At 38.0% G+C, this 20334-nt stretch overlaps 1 protein-coding gene across 4 annotated transcripts in view; it reads right to left on the bottom strand.

The window, feature by feature from the left end:
• Nucleotides 1–20334, bottom strand: part of kaznb (kazrin, periplakin interacting protein b) — a 334246-nt gene that overhangs the window by 27701 nt on the left and 286211 nt on the right. For all 4 annotated transcript variants that reach the window (XR_005129279.1, XM_017692866.2, XM_037532183.1 and 1 more), the window contains 3 exons: nucleotides 8956–9144; nucleotides 1882–2018; nucleotides 1128–1298 (listed from right to left, as the gene is read on the bottom strand). Coding sequence is in view for 3 of the 4 variants with exons in the window: in XM_017692866.2 (XP_017548355.1) it covers nucleotides 1128–1298; nucleotides 1882–2018; nucleotides 8956–9144 (497 nt within the window). In the remaining variant the exon portion in view is untranslated. The remainder of the gene's footprint in view (nucleotides 1–1127; nucleotides 1299–1881; nucleotides 2019–8955; nucleotides 9145–20334) is intronic.

Below are 20334 nucleotides of genomic sequence, written 5' to 3'. Positions count from 1 at the left end.
CATTATGTGTAGGGACAAAAAGGGCCAAAACTAATGGCCCAAGATTACTTGGAAATAGGTCTGATTACACTGACTTACATTAAAAGTAAAGTATGCTTTTACCTTCTCCTGTGAAGTTACCATTTTGGAGATACAACGTTTTGTTCTGAGAGCAGTGATATATGTGCTAACTGGCTAATATACCTAGTAAATTCACAGATTTTCTCTTCTGTTGTCTGTAATTGCGTAACTTTGAGATTTTAAAACGAAAATAAAAAATACTATATAAGCAAATGAATATTATTATTACTATTATTATTATTATATTTACTTCATTATCTGCTGGTTGCCCGCTGACCACTGGGATACGCTCCAGCAGTCCCCCGCAACCCTGAAGGAGAAGCGGCTTAGAAAATGTGTGTGTGTGTGTGTGTGTGTGTGTGTATCTGCTGGTCAGCTAATATAATGGAACGACTAAAATATGCTCTAGTCAACTAATATATCTGTTAGTAAGGGTGGGTGAAAGAAATCATCACAATAACAAAATATTGTCATACTGCCCACCTCTTTATGCTGCTTAACTAATATCTCTGTAGGCTGATATATCTGCTAATGAAGTAAAACGTTCACTAGTCAACTACTACGTCTGCTAGTCAATTAATATATCCTCTAGTCTTCTAATATAAAATATACCAGTTGACAAATACGGATTCTAGATGACTAATATATCATTAAGTTAACCAAAATATTCACTATTTAACTAAAACAGCTGTTATGTCTGCTATATCGGTTAGCCAAATTGAATCTGTTAGTTGACTAATACAGCCATTGATCAACTAACATATCCATGAGTAGATTAATAGCCACTAGTTTTTATATGTAGCCATGTCTCAACAAGTATTTCCATAAATGGGCAGTGTGGGCAGCTGTAGCTTAGTCAGATGCAGTGACTAGCTTTCATTTTATTAGTGAAACACAGAAGCAACAGAAGCAGTAGTTTGCAGAAGGAGGCCCTAGAAAGTAGTTTTTCTGCTAAACACAAATCCTATCCAGAAATTCTTCTTATGAAACTAATTCCATTCTTTCCACTGTGAGCTGCAAGTTGTATATGTGTGTGGTGTCTGTGGTTGTGTGTGTGTGTGTCTCACCATAGTAAGCTCTGCCTCCAGCTCTTTAATCCTGTTCTCCTTCATATCAATCTGTGATCGTAGCAGGTTAGCGTGCTCTGTGGCTTCTTTGGTCTGCCGCCGCAAATCCCACTTCTCCCTCTCCAGCAGGTCCTTCTCTTTAGCTAGAGCTTTCACCGCATCCTCGCTTTCCTGCATACAAACACACACAGCGTCAGCATCACTACACTCCACCATGACCTTTTTAAGTCTACAGTGGTACATTAGCATGCTAGCATAGTGAAAAGCTGCAGGGTTGTGTCAGTGTGTCTCCTGGGGAACAAAACAAACCAAATATAGCAGTCAACACTTCATTACCTAAAAGAGTAAATAATGAACTCAACTGTTTCCATATGTCTGACAGCTCCTCATTAGTTTTAACTTCAACTGCAAGTGTTAGAAAGGCAGAGGAGAATCTATCCTTGTTGTCATCTGCTCAACTATACATATGATGTATATATCTACTTTTGTTTAATTATTTATTCTTTATGTCAGCCTTTCATTTAATACCATGTATATATGCATGCACTTTGCTCACTTGTATGGAATGTGCTATATAAGTAAAGATTACTATTATTACATGTTATTGAATGTATTTGCATTAGAAATGTGTATCCCTACAAAATCTGCTACCTGTTAAAGTCTGTGGGATGAGAGTGGTCAGGTTGCTGATCTTTGTGTTTTGGCCACAGTTTAAGTGTGTGGGCATAAATGAGAGAGGTGAGAGGTTGCTCACCTTTCTGTGCTGGTCGTAGTTTCTGATGAAGTCTCGGAGCTGCTCCTCACGACTCTCCAGAGTGGTGTAAAGCTGCTGCATCTGGTTCACCAGGTCAGCTTTCTCCACCTTTAACCTCTTACGGTCACCCTTCATTGCTACACACACAAAAATGTAAACATTAATGGCATTTTCCAAATGCCTACTGGTTACTTTTAACATCACAGGTGAATGCAGTGTAACAAATGTTAAATAAAGATTTAAATATAACAAAGTACTACTTAAAACTGCTGATCGAGCAGATAATTATCCGAGAACTGCCTGGGCATGGCCTAGTATTTGAATGAGCATGAATGATTGACATCCCTCTGTCCAACACTCCTAGGTTGCTGCACCACTTATGCGGACTGAACTTTACAGCACGTGCATAGAGAAATAAGTGCACACTACCCTTGGTGTTGATGGCTTACTAAAAACAGTACAATTTTGTGTGATGCTAGGATGTGCATGTAGGGAATGTATATGTAATGTTTTTTGTCAGGACCAAGGATATTCCCTTCAACCCCAGGCTTCCATTGTGATATAATAATAAATAAACCTTTCAGTACTGGTTAAACACTAATAACAGGTTTTAAGGGTAAGTTCTCAAAAGATGTCAAAAAGAAAAAAGACAGAGTCTGAGTTGTGGAAAGAGAAGAAGGCTTTCTTTCAGGCCGACTGCACAAATACATTGTTCTGACAGTGCCTTATATACCCTTATCTGGGGTGTTATGATGTCACCTCAAACTTGATGTTCCATTAGTCCCCATTCAGAAACTTCCCCATCACTTGGCCTCTCTTAAGTTCCCTGAATACGACACTTCTTCTTTTTTTTTTAAAAGCTGGTTTCAGCCAGGTCATTAAAGTTCATCTGATCCTGCAAGGCCATACTGAACCATATATCATAGGGACTCATATGAGTTCACTGACAGTGCACCTGCAAGTAAGGTGATCTAAGTTCATGTGCTTTTGGAAAGCCCCCAAACTGGCAGACTCTGGCCTTATGCCTTTCCCATGTTACCTCTTAGTGAGAAATTAATATTGCCTTTTAGCGAATGCTTAACTTCTTGATTATTGATAACATTACATTACAATCTATTTTACTTATTTATTATGGGTGTATTTATTCAAAATCTCCCATCATTATCATGCCCAAATAAATTGATCTGCTGTTTGTGCTGTTAGGTTTTAAATCTGCTGTTTCTTTAGAAAAAAAGGGAAGAAAGAGGTAATATTCTTGCCTGAAGCAGATACCTGACAGAGTCATTGGCAGTGTGGATCAGATTCAGTGGCTTTAATCAATATACTTAGATATTTGAGATTATTTTTTGACAAGTATGTGCTCCCTCACATGACATTCATGTACAAGGCATCTTTGCTTTTTATAGCTTCAATGGCTACATGGAAAGCAGCGCACTTTGTTGTGCTCTGAGGTAAAGTGATGTAGATGTCTGGTATTAATTTATGACGCATTTAACTATATCTGCTTTGACATCTCTTATTTATTAACAATAACAATAGCTTCTCATTTTAACAATAGATTCATTTAAGGCCACAATTTTTGTGGATTTATAAAAGGCAAAGCTTACCAACATAGCAAATGAATGTTTAAGTATTCAAAATATTTTGGCCAGTCCTACTTTGTAGTTAGCTTTTGCTCACTAAGATGCTCAGAGGTCAGGACTGCCTAATTTACACAGAAAGGTGAGACATATATTGGCCATTTATTGGATATTGGAATGTTATGCATGGGACATCATTCATACTTGTATATTGTGTGCCCACAAGAGCAAGATTAAGCAGATTATAAAGAGATTATAATTTCCTTCTCTTAATTTTATGTCTTTAAGATTTTGTCATTTGATGTTTAGTAATATAAATACTCCCACAAACCATTAAGCCCACAAACACAAGCCTCCTGGGAGTCCACACATCAGTTCCTCACAACTACAGAAAATACAGATTAAGATGAATAACAACTTGCAGTTCAAAGGATAAATAAATAAGTCACTGATAATTCTTTGTGGCATTGAAAACTCCCTATAAAATTTGGGTAGGAAAATGTTTGTTGAAACATTTTATTGCTGTGAAATTCCTGACTGGTGTATGAAAGAATGCCGAACATTAACATTACAATTGCTACAGTTACACTGCAGTTTGATGTACATGGTCCATTACATAACATGGCCTCCAGGGGGTGCTGTGTACTAATGCAAACTTTTCCAAAGAGGGGGAAAACAACATCTGTTCTATTGTTCCTTGATGTCAAAGAAAATAAATTGCATATGCATTAAAAGATTAGAGACAAAAAAAAATAATGTTCCCAAGGTTACAAAACTTTTCTGTAAAGTAGCTTAAATGAACATAAAGTAGTTGATACGGACCTAATCCAGGACATATGAGAAGAAATATGAGAACCTACTGCATCCGTTGCAGATCTGAAAACTTTGTACTTATATTTCACATAAAGCCACAGAGAATAGCACCAGACTTTTCAGTGAGATAGAGAAGACTTTATTAGAAATGATGCCTTCAAAAAAGTCAGTTATTTTGTCCACAACTATGTTGCCCATTAAACTTTTAAGAGATGTCACACAACCGGTTCTTCCGCTATTAGTGCACACACACACACACACACACACACACACACACACACACACACACACACACACACACACCCACACCCACACACACACACACACACACACACAGTCTGCCACCTGCTTCCCTCCCGCTAAACACACTCTGTAGGCCAAAACATTTTTAAAGACTGACTGACATTATTACATGTGATGATATATCCCAGAATGTGTACTGTATGTGGTGACCCATCTAAATATATGTGAATGTCTGTGTGTATGATTGTCTAATTGTGTAAGTTTGAATTTGTTTGCTTGCGATTGTCGGCCATTACAAGTTGGACACATTTTTTTTGACAAAGCCAATTCTATTAAATAAACTGATTATTGTGTCATATCTACTAATAATTTGATGCTGATAATTTTTAAAGCAAATATCTGTTGATACTGATCTGATTATGATATCATTCCACAATCCTAGTGTTTACCTACTCATCTTGTACAGGATTTTGGGAGATGTCATTATAAGTAGTATGTGAGAGTGAGGAATAAAATCTGAGGGACAAGTGGTGATGGGTTATTTGCCAGCATTATGCTGTTACTGATTCTGCTCAACTTTCCTTCCAGCCTGTACTACATGCTAGTTCAGTTTGTAGTGTTATAGACAGTCATGCCTGCCTCCAGCTGAAGAGTTACTACTGTAGCTTTTACTTGGTGCAGAGCCACACTGGCTGTCATTCTGTAGTTCAAGGGAATTGGGGAGGTAATGATTCCTCCACACAAACCAAACTGGATTTACAGTTCAGGTCCATCCACACTGTCTGAAACAGCTCCAATTCCCTTAGGTATGCCAAAACAAGATGTAGATGCTCCCCACTTCTGTGTATCTAGGCCTTGTTATCTTTCTGTACAGGTAAACATGGGAATTGTTTGAACAAGAGTCTTTGTAGCTTTTCCCTGTAGCACACCATGACACAGAAAAAGGAAGCGGACACAATAGAACTTGCGGGACACTTACAAAAAACAGAATTTGCACAACCTAAATAATTCTTTTTCGTTCCAGCTAAGAATGCTAATACTAGCATGCAGAGACTCAGCGAGCATTTGGAAAGCACAGTCCACTGATTCAATTCAAAATCAGGACTGAAGATCAGTTCCTTCAGTTTTTTACCCCTCTTCACTATTCTCATAGCGTGCTTACGCAAACCTCTCAAACATACTCCAGGAGCATTAGCAAGCAGATAAAGAGATGTCAGATAAGATTAGTATACAGCTATCGCGCAAACACACATAGCAAAGCCCCTGCTGACAGATGGCTAATCCCTCTCAGCTGAAAGATCTCACCTGAGAGATCTGCATCTCACACTCTTCTCAAACTGTACTTTTTCAAATCACAATGGAAATCTCCCTATTCTACTATTTCTATTTAAAATCTTCAAACCTCAGCTAACACCCAGCAGCTAAAAGCTCTATTTAGCAGATACAGGTTTTAAGCAGAACTGAAGAAAAACACAGCATGGTGCTTCCTTTTCCCAGCATCAGGCAGCGAGCTAGGTGCTGGATGATTAACAGCTACTATCAGGACTATTCCCATGCTGCCTCACTTTGCTTCCTCTGTTTTATGTATGTGTTCACCAGTGGCTAATCTTAGCCAATATGTTTGAAATTAGGCACTGCCGGCTACATCTCAACTGCTAAACTGCTAAATCTCGCTTGTGACTATTGCTAGTCATAAGCGAGAAACCTTCAGGATGTTCTAGGCTTTTAAAAAAGGCCTAATGAATACATGTCTGTAACTTTTAGTTTCTTTCTATTTAAGGGCATTGTAATTTGTCTTGATTTTAAACTCTATATACAGCCTATCGAGCTTTCTCATTGGCTGGGCCTTCAGGAGCTGAACTTACATTCGAAATTGACTACCAAAATAATCATGATATGACAGGTCAATCAGTCAATCATGTTTTGAATTACAATAGGTGTTGTGGGAAGAAAACATCACTCCGGACCTTCTGAAAGTTCTAGATATGTCACTGAATAAGAACATAAATCATATCCTGACCAAGTTTCAGTCAGTTGTTAGGGTGGAAAACAGTGGTAGCAGAACTGAGTCATGGTAAAACATGCATGGTAAAATAAATGGTAATGTCTCTTGCAGGTCTCTTTACAAAGTTACTCACTGCTGATATATTCTTAGAAATTTCTTAGCAAAATTTTGTATTATCATAAAGGTGTTTTTTTTTTTTTTGCTTGTGTTTTGGTCAAGTTTTGATATTCACAGCCCAAGCTGAAGGCCTAGCTCCATTAGTCATGGCTTGCTACTGCTAGTCACTCTCTAAAGAAGCTCAGAAAAACAAAGTAATTCAGAATCATCCATCATCTAAAGCGACAGGCTGTCTTGGAAATGGACTATTATAACATTTAAAAGGTAACCTATTTGCACTGAAATATCTCTCAGTAAAAGAGACATATTTCACATTTAGGTTATTGAGTGCTAAACGTATCTGAACCTGTTGAAGTGGTGGATAATAGATGTACTTCATGCTCTTCAGACATTCAGATGATAAGAAACAATACAGTGACCTTTATAGACAATGACTTTGAGGAAATAGCTTAGCACCTCTGATGCTCTGCACTCTGATGTCTCTGCTAAAGTCAGGCAGAATGTTTTGTGAGAAAATATTTTTCCTGCTAGTGTCATGAAAATGGCTCACTATACAGTACTCATCAGTATACGTGTATAGGTAACGCATCATAATGCATCACAATATCGCAACTGAGTTACAATGGTTAATGCATGGATCTCCTCTGGCCATATCCCTGCTATGGTGAACATACAAACAGCAAGCTGGGTATACAAGTTATAGAAAAAACATTTCCGTTCCTTTTTTGGCTACTGCCATCTATTGGTATTAAGTGGGTACATCATCCACATTGACTGAACTACAGCACTTCGTGTGAATACAAAGATCACAATCTAACTAACTGAATAAATTAATATCATGGCAATGGCCAACTAAAGCATGATCCAATCTATGTTTTAAATTTGGGACAAAGAACTTTCACTATCCTATCATTGTATAAAACCCAGATCTGTGTACAGGGTGTATTATCCTACTCAATCTGTATGAACACAGAGACATTTAATGTAACACATAACCCACTAAGTCTACCTGTATTTCAAAGAATGCAACACAAAACTTGATTGAACCATTCTTTATGAAGGACAAACTACAGTAGCTGACTGCTACGAAACAAAAGAATGAGTTAGTCTGAGAAGCCTTTGTCTCTACTGATTCTAAGAAGCCAGTGACCTACTGAGTCTGAGGAACCACTGAACCTACTTAGGGATGTATCATGGTCTTGTCAGGCTAATGGGCACTAGCATCTTTGGAGCAACCCTAACTCTATTGTCATAAATAAACTGAAAAGTGAGATAAAACAATTCTTCATGTTTGTGTTCATCAGCAATGAAAATCTTTTTTGTTTGAAAATAAACAAAATTAACCGTATTTTTGATTAATGTGCAATTTTCTACTGTTTACATTGTGACATTTTATGCTGTTGTATAAGGTTTTGTGAATGTAAAGCCAAACTGAATTATAATGCAGGGAAAAAATATTCCTACACATATAATAAGCAAAACATCCCATTTAAAAGGCAGCAACAAAATAAATGATAATATGAAACCTGAGGGGCCCAACATTTCCTGTTTTACTTCATTTGTTTAGTCTTTCATCTAATGCTTATTTCTCCATTGAACAAGTACTTGAGGCGCCTTTAGTCTGAGAACCCCCGAGGACCCTGGGGTCTGGCCCCAATGGCCTAGTCAGTAGTCCATCCCTGATACTACTGGGTCTTCTAAGCCACTGATGTATTGGGTTTGAGGAGCTATTGGCCCCTGCTGAATCTGTGGAACCACTGACTCTACCTTTTCTGGTGTGATGTGTGACCTGCCAAGTCTAAGGAATTATTGATCCTACTTAGTCTGAGGAACTATTGAGGTTACTGCGTGTGAGGAGGCACTGACTCTACAGAGTTTGAGGAACTATTGACCCTATAGAGTCTGAGAAGCCACTGACCCTAGTGAGTCTGAGGAACAGTTGACCTTACTAAGGAGTACCCAACCCTACTGATTTTGAGAAGCCATTGACTCAACTAAATTTGAGGACCCTACTGAGTCCACTGACCCTATAGAAGAGCCCTGGACCCTACTGAGCCTGAGAAGCCATTGACCTATTGAGCCAGAGGATCTATGGACCTTAGTGAATTTGAAGAAAAATTAATGGTCCTGAATCCATTAATTCTACTGATTCCATTGATCCTACTCAATCTGAGGAGCTACTGGCCTTACTGAGATTGAGGTGCAATTAACCATATAGCATTTGAGGAACCACTAATCCTACTGACTCAGAGAAACCTGATACCTTTTCCACAGCCTTCCATAATATTTTTACACAGTTCATGAGTGTGCTCAGACCTTGTAAGGCCTCTTTGGCTCGGTCCAACTCCTGCTCCTTCTCTCCAAGCTGCACCCGGAGCTCTGCAGCCGACAGTGTGTTAGCCGAACAGCCCTGAGACTCTTCGAGGTCTTTACTCAACATCTCCTTCATCTGCCTCAGGAGGTGCACTTCCTCCTGCAGCTGAGCCACTTCCTCCCTCAGTAGCACTGCAGAGAAACAGAGAGAGAAAAATAAAGTTGTCAGGAAAAAAGTTTAATTAATTAAACTCTAAGATGTGGATATGTAGATCCACACTTCAACTCCATAACTTCCACCTTAGCGTCATAGTAGTTACTAAAAAATTCATAGTAGTTATTGTCTAATTGGCCTGTAGCTAAGAGGTTATATCATCAGCAGGAAAGACAAAAGAAACAGGAATAAGAAAGAAGAGGAGGGGAAAAAAACTGTGAAAGGGAGAATGAAAGGGGGGGGGGGTGTAAGGAACAGAAAAAGAGAGAGGGACATGATTAGTAAAAGCAATAATTATAAACAGTGGTTGCTGGGCTGTAAGATTGCAGCCTTCTACAGCCAAAGTAGAGTGAAAATTACTGTGATAACAGAAACAGAGTGCTCAGCTGTTTTCTTCAAATTCACACCCTCCACATCACTCAGTGCTATTTCTGTTGAAGTATTTTTTGATTAAGACTAACTACAGACAGACAGACAGACAGACAGACAGACAGACAGACATTAACACACACACAGACCAGTGTGGGTACAATACTGAGCTTTTATTCAAATGTAGAATCAAATCCAAATAAATTTAACTGAAATAAAGGCTCCTCTAGGCTCACTCAGCAAACTCAGTTTTATTCATGGCTCTACAACCGAAGGTCTCTCTAGCGTTTTTTTCCCTACTGGCATTCTTTGGTTTTTTTTTTTGTTTACTTTGTTTATTGCCAGGTCCATCCGCTAGCTACTTCCTCCAACACATGTGAAACCAGACAACATAAATGCAACTAATGCACTGTACACTGCAACATGCTTCGAGGAGAACGCTAACTGCCAATTCTATTGTATTAGCAAACTGACACCCACGTTGGGGGGAGATGGAGGACCATCCTTCCCAATCTAGAAGGAGTGAGGCCAGTTGTGCCATCTTGGATCCTTGGTTTGGAAGGCTGCTGTGGCATTGCTGGAGATCAAATTCATGGCCTCCTGATGATGCGGCTGACGCTTAGACAGTTGTGCCTCACGGGAGCCCAAAAGTCATATTTCACCCACATTTCACCTGGGAATAACGTTTTTTAAGCTACACAACTGCCCCTTAAAACCACTGCTGTACCTTTGAAGGAATATTTACATTGTTTATACCCTGGTGAATGAAAAAAGTACCTGCACAGAACCTTTATTTCTAACAGTGTACAACTGTAATTATTTATATAATCACTTAATCTGTCGACTACTTTTCAGTTAATTGACTAAAAATGTATTTTTGTTTCATAAAAAATTTCAATAAATGTAAAAATTGCTGTTGTTATCATTACTGTTCCATTTATTTCTCAGTTGAACAATTTCTCTTTCTAATTAAAAGTATGACTGAATACAAAACAGTTACTTTTTTATTATTATTATTGTTTCTGTTTACTCAGTTCTAGCACATCATTTTCAATTTTTGTCACCGGTTATGAGCCACGTCTTGAATATGAGCATGTCTTAAATATCTAGGCGACTTCAACGGCTAAAGTTTTCTTCATTAAACATCATTATGTTTATGGCTGGTATGACTGACTGGCACATTTATGATTTTATGACTGCATATTTCAGAATTTAGTCACATACAACTTTATCAGAGTGAGAACTATTTTTGTCTATTTTTGTCCTCCCAGGGCACCTGGACAGTGTTAGGCTGGAGTCTTTACCTCTACTCCACTAAGGCTAAATAGTTAAAGCACTTGCGCACTACCAACAATGTGCTGAAACTCCAATATGTTAGGTATGTTTAATAATTTTTGCGTATTGTTGTCATGATACTATGAGATGCCATCTCTTTATGCTTTGTAATGTAATGATTTTCTTTTTACGGTGCAACTAATAAAGCTGTATTGAAATTGTAGGAATTAACACATATATAAACAATATAGGTTGGGATTCACAATGAAATCAGTATCATATCAGTTACGGCAGACATTTGCATTCAAAAATACATTCAGGTTCAGGTAGTCCTAGATTCTACATTTTATAAATGTTTATGTATTGCAATCAACCAACAATCCCTATAATGGTGCATTCCTAATTATGATGTATCCCTTTTTAAGGAATGATCCATCAACAATAAAAATCCAAATTGGCAATGTTCTACAATCGATGTAGTTGACTTAGTTGACTTTCTCCACTAATTGTTGCAGCCTTAGATACAAACGTTTCACACATACACACACACAACCTCATATTGCAGCATGATTACTTCACAGACATACACACACGCACAGAAGCTTCAGACGTGTGTGATAAACAGCGAATGAAACCACAGTAACAGCCAGATTCCAGACTGAAGTAAGTTGTGAAATATCAGCAAACTCAGTACCATATTTACAACAGCACTAAGAGGCTGTGTGTTTTTAATAAACTGAAGAGAGTTTGTATTTTGCTCTGATTGAAGACCTGCTATATCTCAGCTTTTCACAGCACGCTGTGCACGGGTGTGTGTGTGAAGGCACCAAGGCTGTGCGAGTGAGTACAAATTCAATTAAAGAAAAAAAAACCTCTTCAACAGGCTTTTTAAAAGCTCACATGCAAATGCTTTTCTTAATTAATTAGCTGACTTATTTATTTATTTTAATTCATTCTCTCTAATATGATGCAAAATATTTCATTTAAGCCCAGCTGTTGCAAGAGTAAAGCGACTAAAGAGCAGAGACAGTGAATGAATATCAGACTAAGGTCTATAGATTAGAAAACAACTGCAGAGAAATCATTGTTTTTGAGAAGGAGCAATACAAGTCATTGACAAAAAATACACCAAATTGATTGTAATCTGTGTCTTCTACTGCAGTAGCTTCAAACGGTACAGTGGTCACAAATCAAATCAGATGAGATTTTGGTTATCATCAGCACAATTAATGCAGAATTTCTGTGGATTGCAGCACTTTGTGAAAGCAGAATATTCAAAAAGCAGAAAAGGACAATATTTTTGCCATGAATGTTGGACTGGCAAAGCAGAGCTTGCTGTTTTGGTAGGCCTACTTGTTCTTCTCAATCCAGGCCACCCAAAGGTGATTTACTTTTTAAAAGGAGCATTTACTGCATTTGTCTTGTGTTCTACTGTTTTCCATGCTGTCCACTAATGAGCAATGTGTAGATTTATTTCTCCTTTAAAAGAAAACTCCTTTAAAAGAAAAACCTTGTTAAAATAATTCACATTAAGAGAGCAATTACAGATTAAAGTGAAAATTGAATTACTTTAAGCAGCAGTGATAGTAAAAACTCAAAGCCTTCCCACTGAGATGCTGAGAGAGAGGGACAGACAGAGAGAGAGAGAGAGAGAGTGAACACTAGAAAGTGTAAAAAATCTAAAAGAGATAGAAAGAGATGAAGAAAGGAAAAAAGGTTGACAGGAGAAACAGACAGAGAGGGAGAGAGAGAGAGAGTTGGAGAGGAACGAAGAGTTGGAGAGCAACCGTAGAGGTAGAGAAAGAGAGAGAGAATGAGAGAATAAAGGAGAGAGAAACAGAAGAAAGAGGAGCAGAGCAGAAAAAGAGAGAGAGGGAGCACTTTTCTATTTCTACTACTGACAGCACAGGGGCCTGCGGAGTGGCTGATAAGCGAGTGGATGGACGGCCCATTGGTCACTGTCCTCCTCCACTAGCCTGCTGCAGAAGCTTCCTCTCCAATAAACGCCATCTCTCACACTACTGTCCTCCAGCCTAAAGCTGCTTACTCATTTGTTTACCCTAGAGATGACTTATTTGGCGCAGTGGGCCTGAATCTCTGCAGGCCAGAGCCTTGTGTGAGTGCCACAGACTTGTCAACAAATCTGTTCCAATAAATCTGTGAGCTCACCAGGCCAAAAAACAACACACAATGGACCTCAGTTCTATCTGCATCAGTGTCTGCAGCTCATTACCTGCTAACCAACCTGCAGAATTCCTATCAAAGGAGTAGTTCAACAAAACAAATGTACACATGAAGGGTTTCGTTCCAAAATGCATTTTAGACCACTTCTAAAAGTTGTTTGTAGTGTGTAATGACAGTTTATGTACCGCCAATCAGCACTGTGTGAAGTGCATGCTTAATTCATCCCTCACTTGCCTCAAGAGCCCAGCTTTGTTAAGTAATTTCAAATAGACTTGCTTAAGTGGTTTCTGTCACTGTGTCAATAAAAATGGACAAACAGACATGGACCAAACTGCACGCTTAAATCATTGTATGCTTGCTTCAAACAGTGTCAAGTTATTAATGGCAGCTTTTTTGAAACTTGACAGCTAAACAATCATGACTGTTTGAACAAAACCGCATTAGTCCAAATTGGAACTTTACAGAAATAGCAAATAGGAGTTAACAGAACTATAATGAAACACTTTTATTCATCTGTTCAGTAAAAAATGGGAACTACTCAGATACAAGAATTTTGTGTGATAGCAACAGAACACAGCTTTGGCTACAGAATGTGTGAACATTTGTAAATCACAAATAAAATAACACAAGCAGATACCTAATCATCTAATCATTAAGCAGCTAAGCAGCTAATGTTAATGTTAGCTACTTCACACTGCATGCATCTTCAGTATTGAATATGGTCATCGTAAAATGTTAATAATGGCCAAGTGTAAGTAATAATGCAGAGTAATGTAGCAATTATCATGCAGAGTCATAGGATCAGAGGCACATCCACCTGCCAGCAGGACAATGAGGTCAAAGCTTCAGTTACAGCAAAAAGTTTTATCCTGTGACGTCCTGCTGGTGTTTGAAGCTTCCTACTGAGAGAATCTCTACACAAAGTGTTTCAGAGGAGACAGACTGAAAGGAGAGCCCCTGTGTGTGTTAGTGTGCGTCTCTTATGGCCGTAAAAATGCACTAAACAGCTGAATCTGAAGGTGAACTTTCAATTGGTTTTGTAAAGGTATTATCAATTCGAATTGATTATAAAGTTCCAAAATAAGTATATATCTTAAAATCAACCCCGTTAATGGCCTCCTGGCATGTCCAAACTTTTATTACACACTTCTTAATTTAAGAATAACTCAGTTAAGATGCATTGCTGTCCAGTACAGAACTAAATAAGGGTCAGAAATCATCACTTATTAATTTAATTTCCAGTCAAACCAGCCATTAAGTACAAGCTATTAATTGTTCAGGTAACATTTCTAAGGAAAATAGATTTGAAATAATCAAAAGGAAAATATGTAAACAGGAGTTTTCAAATGTGGATATCAGAAAATTGCACTCCTAGCAACAAGCGGACCTCCAAGCGGACCTCCTAGCGGACCTCCAAAACTATCACCATCAGATACAGATAAAATCAAGCTCCACTCTTGCTACAAGATGTGAAAAAATTCACAGGTTTGTCTGTCCATCCTTTCACTGTGAGAATACAGCTGAACACTGTGGGTATGAAAGGATGTGTAGCTGCTAAGAAGCCATTATAGAGGAAAAGGAGATAAAGAAAGAAATTTCAAGCAAAGAAGCTGCTGTGGTGTTCTCGGAACAATGGACTGGCAACTCCACAGTCCAGACCTTAACATCAGACAGACAGACAGATAGATAGATAGAACCTGAACTCTGCAGGTGTGGAAAATGATGTCCCTGCAGATTTCTTTGAAAAGCTGAATGCAAGTCTCCCGAAAGCAACAGAAGCTGTATAAAGGCAAAGAGTAGAAACATTAAATAATGAAATTTTTGATATTTGGTCATTGAGGAATCTGCATTATTACCTGTTGTTTTCCGCTTGTTTTCTGATGCTGTAAAGATGAATTTAACTTGTATTTATAGGCTGTTAAGACTACTCTACATTTTTCATTCATCATGGTACAAACAATGTAAATGTACTCTCAACAACAGTGGTACAACAGTGGTTTTAAAGTCTAATTGTGTATCCAAGTGAAAATGTACATAGTTGTACTTTTTATAACCTAATGTCTTAAAAGGGAATAATGAAATAAAAAGCCTGAAGATGAGACAGGTTGTGTGGGGTCGATACAACTTAGAAAATGATTATGATACATTTATGTTACCTGACTAAAGGTACTGAGATGTACCTTTGATGGTATCACCCCAGTGACAAGAGAGATACTGTCTTTTTTTCTGAGAGAGTGAATTGCACAAAATGATGCTCTGCAACATTTCCTAAAGAATCAAAATCAAATTAAATTCAGCAGACGTTTCTCCTGTGACGTCCTGCTGTTGTTTGAAGGATCATAGTGCGACAATCTCTACAGAAGGGCTTGAGAGGAAGCTCAAAAGAAATCAAATGTGTGCGTGTGTGTCTTGTAAGAAGTGAAGCTGATTTACGCAAAAGCAATCATGCTCCATAATTCCCTCCAACGTGCTTTTCCATCGATCTACATCAAGCTCGTATCAGCTCCAGAGCTGGAGTAATCGCATGCCTCTTTGCTTCCCACCTCACACTGCAGAGAAAATCAAAGCAAGACAAAGCCACAAAAATTTCCCATCCTCAAAGTAGAGAGACCTGTTTACAATGGCAGAGGAATAAAAGAAGCTGTCCCAGCACAGATGAAAAGGGCAAGAGAAGGTAAGATACACTTGAAATTCTGAAATGCCTGTAAGGGACAGCGTTCCAAAATGATCTGTAAAATGAGAAAAGATTTTATTCTAAAACTGACTTTTTAAAATCCATTCATACCAGAGGGGTATATGCAGGGTGTAAAGCAAAGCAGTACCAGAAGAAAACCTAAAATGGCTATATTTGTGTTGAAGTCTTTTTTAGATTAACCTGTAAAATATGCAATTGATATGTTTTTATTTAATGTAAGGAATTGCATTTCAACAGAAATGACAGCAATTTATTAATGTTGATTGGCATATTTTAGAAACAAAATCCTAAAAGAGAAAAGAAACAAAAGAAAAGTGAAAACATTCAGAAAAGTGAAAAGAGGTGTTTACCCAACAATGTAATTATTAAAATCCTGTGTTCATTTCCTGTCTCCACATCAACCATCTCTTCTACACATCCCTTTTCTAATGTTCTGCTAACAGAGAAACATTTTAACTACAGTTTTCACACATTTTAAAATGCTTCTGTAAAACTCTTCTTATCTTAAAACAAACAAGAAAAGATATTATAAATATAGAAACATAAATATAAATGCATCTGCGTAGTTTTGGAAGCCCAGGTTAGGCTACTTCCCTGTTTTAGGCACTGTGACCCCTGGTTCCTATCACTGCCACTGCAAACATACCAGAGTTTGGTCATTTTCTCTGTGATGAACCACGTCACATCAAACCACTCTGAATGACTTTGTTTACATCTCAATGAGTAGCCTGTGAAGAAATCTTTAAAAATCAGTGAAATTCCACTGTAAGTATAAATGTGTATATTATACAGTGCAACATTAAAACACAAGTACCTTAGTGTGACCAAGTTGTTAGAAATGGCAAGAAAGTAGAAGATCCCTTGGTGGTTTTTGAATAATAAGAATTAAAAAAACTAAAACAGTGTGTTCAAATGAGTTTTGAGCTGCCAGCTTTTCGTTGAATTTTAGCCTACTAGCATCAGTGCACCTGCTTCCCCTTTCTGTGTTATAATATTCACATTGCAAAGCCATTGTGCAGCTAATTTGCATACCCATAAGCTCCCACGGCTCCTGTACTTCTGTGTTTAACGCTGTTGTTTGTTAGATTAAGTGTTTGCTGCCTAATAAGTTAGTACGTGTCATTATGTGTCATCTGGCATGTTATCCTGTATCTGTTTGCTCACCGTTAATGGGAGTCTGGTGGGCTTTGTTATTCCCTGCCAGCCTTAGAAAATCTTTTTCCTAGTCACCATGCATAAAGATCTGCAGGCTGTAAGTATGTGCAAGCATAAAATAAAGAGCATTTCCTTCCAAGATGTTTCTTGGTCCTCTTCCTTATTGATGTAACCAACTAAACAAAAATTCAGTAAAAAACAATATTACATGAATATGAATATATTTATATTTATATTTATATGTGAAAAAACTGTTTTGCTTCTTCCAAGAAGTAGAATTTTTGTTAATAGATCCGGATAACTGAATGATCAAACACACCTGGAATTATCAGTTTGTTAGAATGCACATCCCTAATATATCCATAATATATCCCTAACTTTTCTGCAGATTTTAGGAGTCTCTTCAGCAACCAGTTCATGCTGCACTGTACAAAATAAAGATGCCAATTTTAGCTAATTCTTTTGACCAAATATCCAACCATTATTAGCTGGTGATTAATCATTAAACAACAGACCTAAAATGTCAATAAAAAATGCTTTTCATTGACATCCACAGAACTGAGTTTTATAAAAACAAGACTATAAAGTTTATTGAAAGAAAAAAGCACAGCATAATGCAACAGATCTGACAGTTACATAATGTAATCTCCTTACATTTACCACATATCATTAGCCCAAATTATTAAAAATGTAAGGTCTGACTGAGGCTAGCTTGAAGCTCATATGAATAGTCTTAACAACAATCACCATTAAGTTGGTGGCTTCCAGCTTTTAAGTTGTTTTGTAATGAAATTGATTGCATAGACTATAGCTTAAGGCTACACCCAACGTAAACAGCAAGATGTTTATGTATCCTAGTTGTGACACTGATATAACCTACAGTAAATCTCTGCTATATCACTTTATCAATGGCTTTGGTGGAACTGGATAAAAGGAAAAAAGCTCCATTGACTCCAGTGGCAGGAGTTGAAGGTCAGAGTCGACTTCAGTTGTGTATCACTAATAGACTAGACTAGACTAAGCTGTTACGTTGCACCCTCATGTGTACAATTCAAAAATGCTCCTCAAATTGAATGAAAAGCCCAGCTTTTTTCAAATATCAGTTGTTTGTTGTGGGGGCAGTCATGAGCTGGAGGTTAGGGAACTGGCCCTGTGACCGGAGGGTTGCCTTTTTGATCCCCAGTGCCAACAGTCCATTACTGAGGTGTCCTTGAGCAAGACACCTAACCCCCAACTGCTCCCTGGGCACCGTGGATAGGTTTGCCCACTGCTCCAGGCAACTCACTGCCCCCTAGTGTATTTGTATTTCACTAGTGTGTATGTGGCGTTTCACTTCACGGATGGGTTAAATGCGGGGGTGGAATTTCCCTGTTTGTGGGATTAAAAAAAGTATCACTTCACTTCAGCTGCGGAGAGGGCATTTAAAAAAAATTGGTTTGGTGGAAATAAATTAATATTGTTATTTAAAAAAAAAATGTATTAGATTAAGCATGTTACAATCATAAAATTTTAGGTGATGCATAATTGGCATGTATATATAACTGTGAATGACAATTCAATAGTCTTTTTTTTTGTTCAATGAATGCAGCTATTAAAGTAAAAGTCTAAAGCAGGCTGTCTATATTAACTTCCAGAAAACAACAGGTACAGCTCAAGCTCAAATAAACAGACATCACTTATCTCTACATTCTAAAAGTGTTATGCCACCATTCAGAAGTTGAAATTTCTGTTGTTTTCATAAAACGTATTATGGAGAATAAGCAGTAATAATATTTTATTTTCTCCCTTTGCCAACTGTTTGCGTTGTAGATCAATGTGTCCTCAGTAAGTATGTTTTCAGTTTTTATTTACGTGTTCGCCTTGATGGTGGCGCAGCGGGTAGCGCTGTCACCTCACAGCAAGGAGGGCCTGGGTTCAATTCCGTGACCAGGGTCCTTTCTCTCTGGAGTTTGCATGTTCTCCCTGTCTCTGCATGGGTTTCCTCCCACAGGCCAAATGGACATGCTAAGTTGCCCCTAGGTGTGAATCATTCTGTCTGTCTGCCCTGCGATGCCCCTTCAACTCAAATTCTGTTTGACCACTGTGAAAGTTAACAGCTGTGTATAATGACTGTAATCTCAAATGACTGTGGCAGTCTTCATTTTTTTTATTATAAAATACATTTCTTCATTCAGATGGGGCCAAACTGATGACTGGTGTAACAGTGTCTCTGTAATGGTGTGAACTTGATGCCTTAAGAAACTAAGGAGTGTAATGATAGGACACATATACATCAGCGCATATCTGCTGCAGGTGAATTAGTCACTGAGCGTTCAGTCACAAAAACCTGAGGGCATCAGTCACATGAGATAAAGCCGCTGACTCATCAGGGCAGGGGGAAAAATGCTGAGTCAGCTTTCTGCTGCACTTGGTCATTCGTAAGACTGTATATGGCCTTTCAGTGATAAAACCTAGGAGACAAGGCATTTACCTACCACTCAAATGTAGACAATTAGCAAAGATATGTCTGCTTTAGTGTTGCACTGGAGCTACAGAGTTAATGTTGCTAACAAGCAAGCTTACATACACCAAATACCCTCAAATTGTGTTGAATTGTTAGCTAACGTTCTACATTCTTATTGTATTTTATTTTTTCACCTGAGATGCACTTGCGACATTTGTGTGGTTTTATTTACCAATAAAAGTTGTAATTAATTTTTACATGACCATTTCCCAAACTATCCCTTAAGATTCAACTGGACATTTTTGTTACTGTGCCTTTAAGACTGATATATGACTTCTGCTCTTGATTGGCTGCTCTGCACTGCACTTCAAAAAACAGACTGGTTGGAAACACTCCTTATAACTTCAGTGTTAATGGGCAGAGCTAAACTGCTGTAAGTTGAAAAGGCAGAGAATTAATTTAAAGAGAACTGTTTTTGCAGCTTAGTTTAATTGTATGGCTTAGGGACTTAACAGTATATTTTGAAACTTTAACCATGATTTTATACTATGCCAAAATCTTTTGATATTAAAAACGGAAAAATCAATATTTCATGGGCCTGTTATCCACAAATATGGACAGAAGTAGAGACAAAATTCAGGCTTTTAGCTATGCCTTTCTGATAATAACAGTATGTTATACGGTGTCAGAAAAAAGGGAAACAAGTCTATTTTAGATTACTTGACTTGGGTATGATGTGTGACAGAAGGATAGCAGCAAGAGTGAAAGGGAAGGTTTACAAGACAGTAATGTGTCCTGCTATGATGTATGGTTTGGAGACTGTGGCTCTGTCTAAAAGACAGGAGGCTGAGCTGGAGGTGGCGGAGATGAAGATGCTGAGATTTTCGTTGGGAGTGACAAGGATGGACAAGATTAGAAATGAGCAGATCAGAGGGACAGTGAAGGTGGAGCAGTTTGGAGATAAAGCCAGAGAGGCCAGGTTGAGATGGTTTGGACATGTGTTGAGGAGGAATAGTGGATATATTGGGCAAAGAATGTTAGAGATGG

This window comes from Pygocentrus nattereri, chromosome 21 (assembly GCF_015220715.1).
Source record: "Pygocentrus nattereri isolate fPygNat1 chromosome 21, fPygNat1.pri, whole genome shotgun sequence".
In the NCBI taxonomy this organism is placed as follows: Eukaryota; Metazoa; Chordata; class Actinopteri; order Characiformes; family Serrasalmidae; genus Pygocentrus; species Pygocentrus nattereri.
Note: the sequence above shows the minus strand (reverse complement) of the source record. Positions and strands in the feature narration are given on the sequence as shown.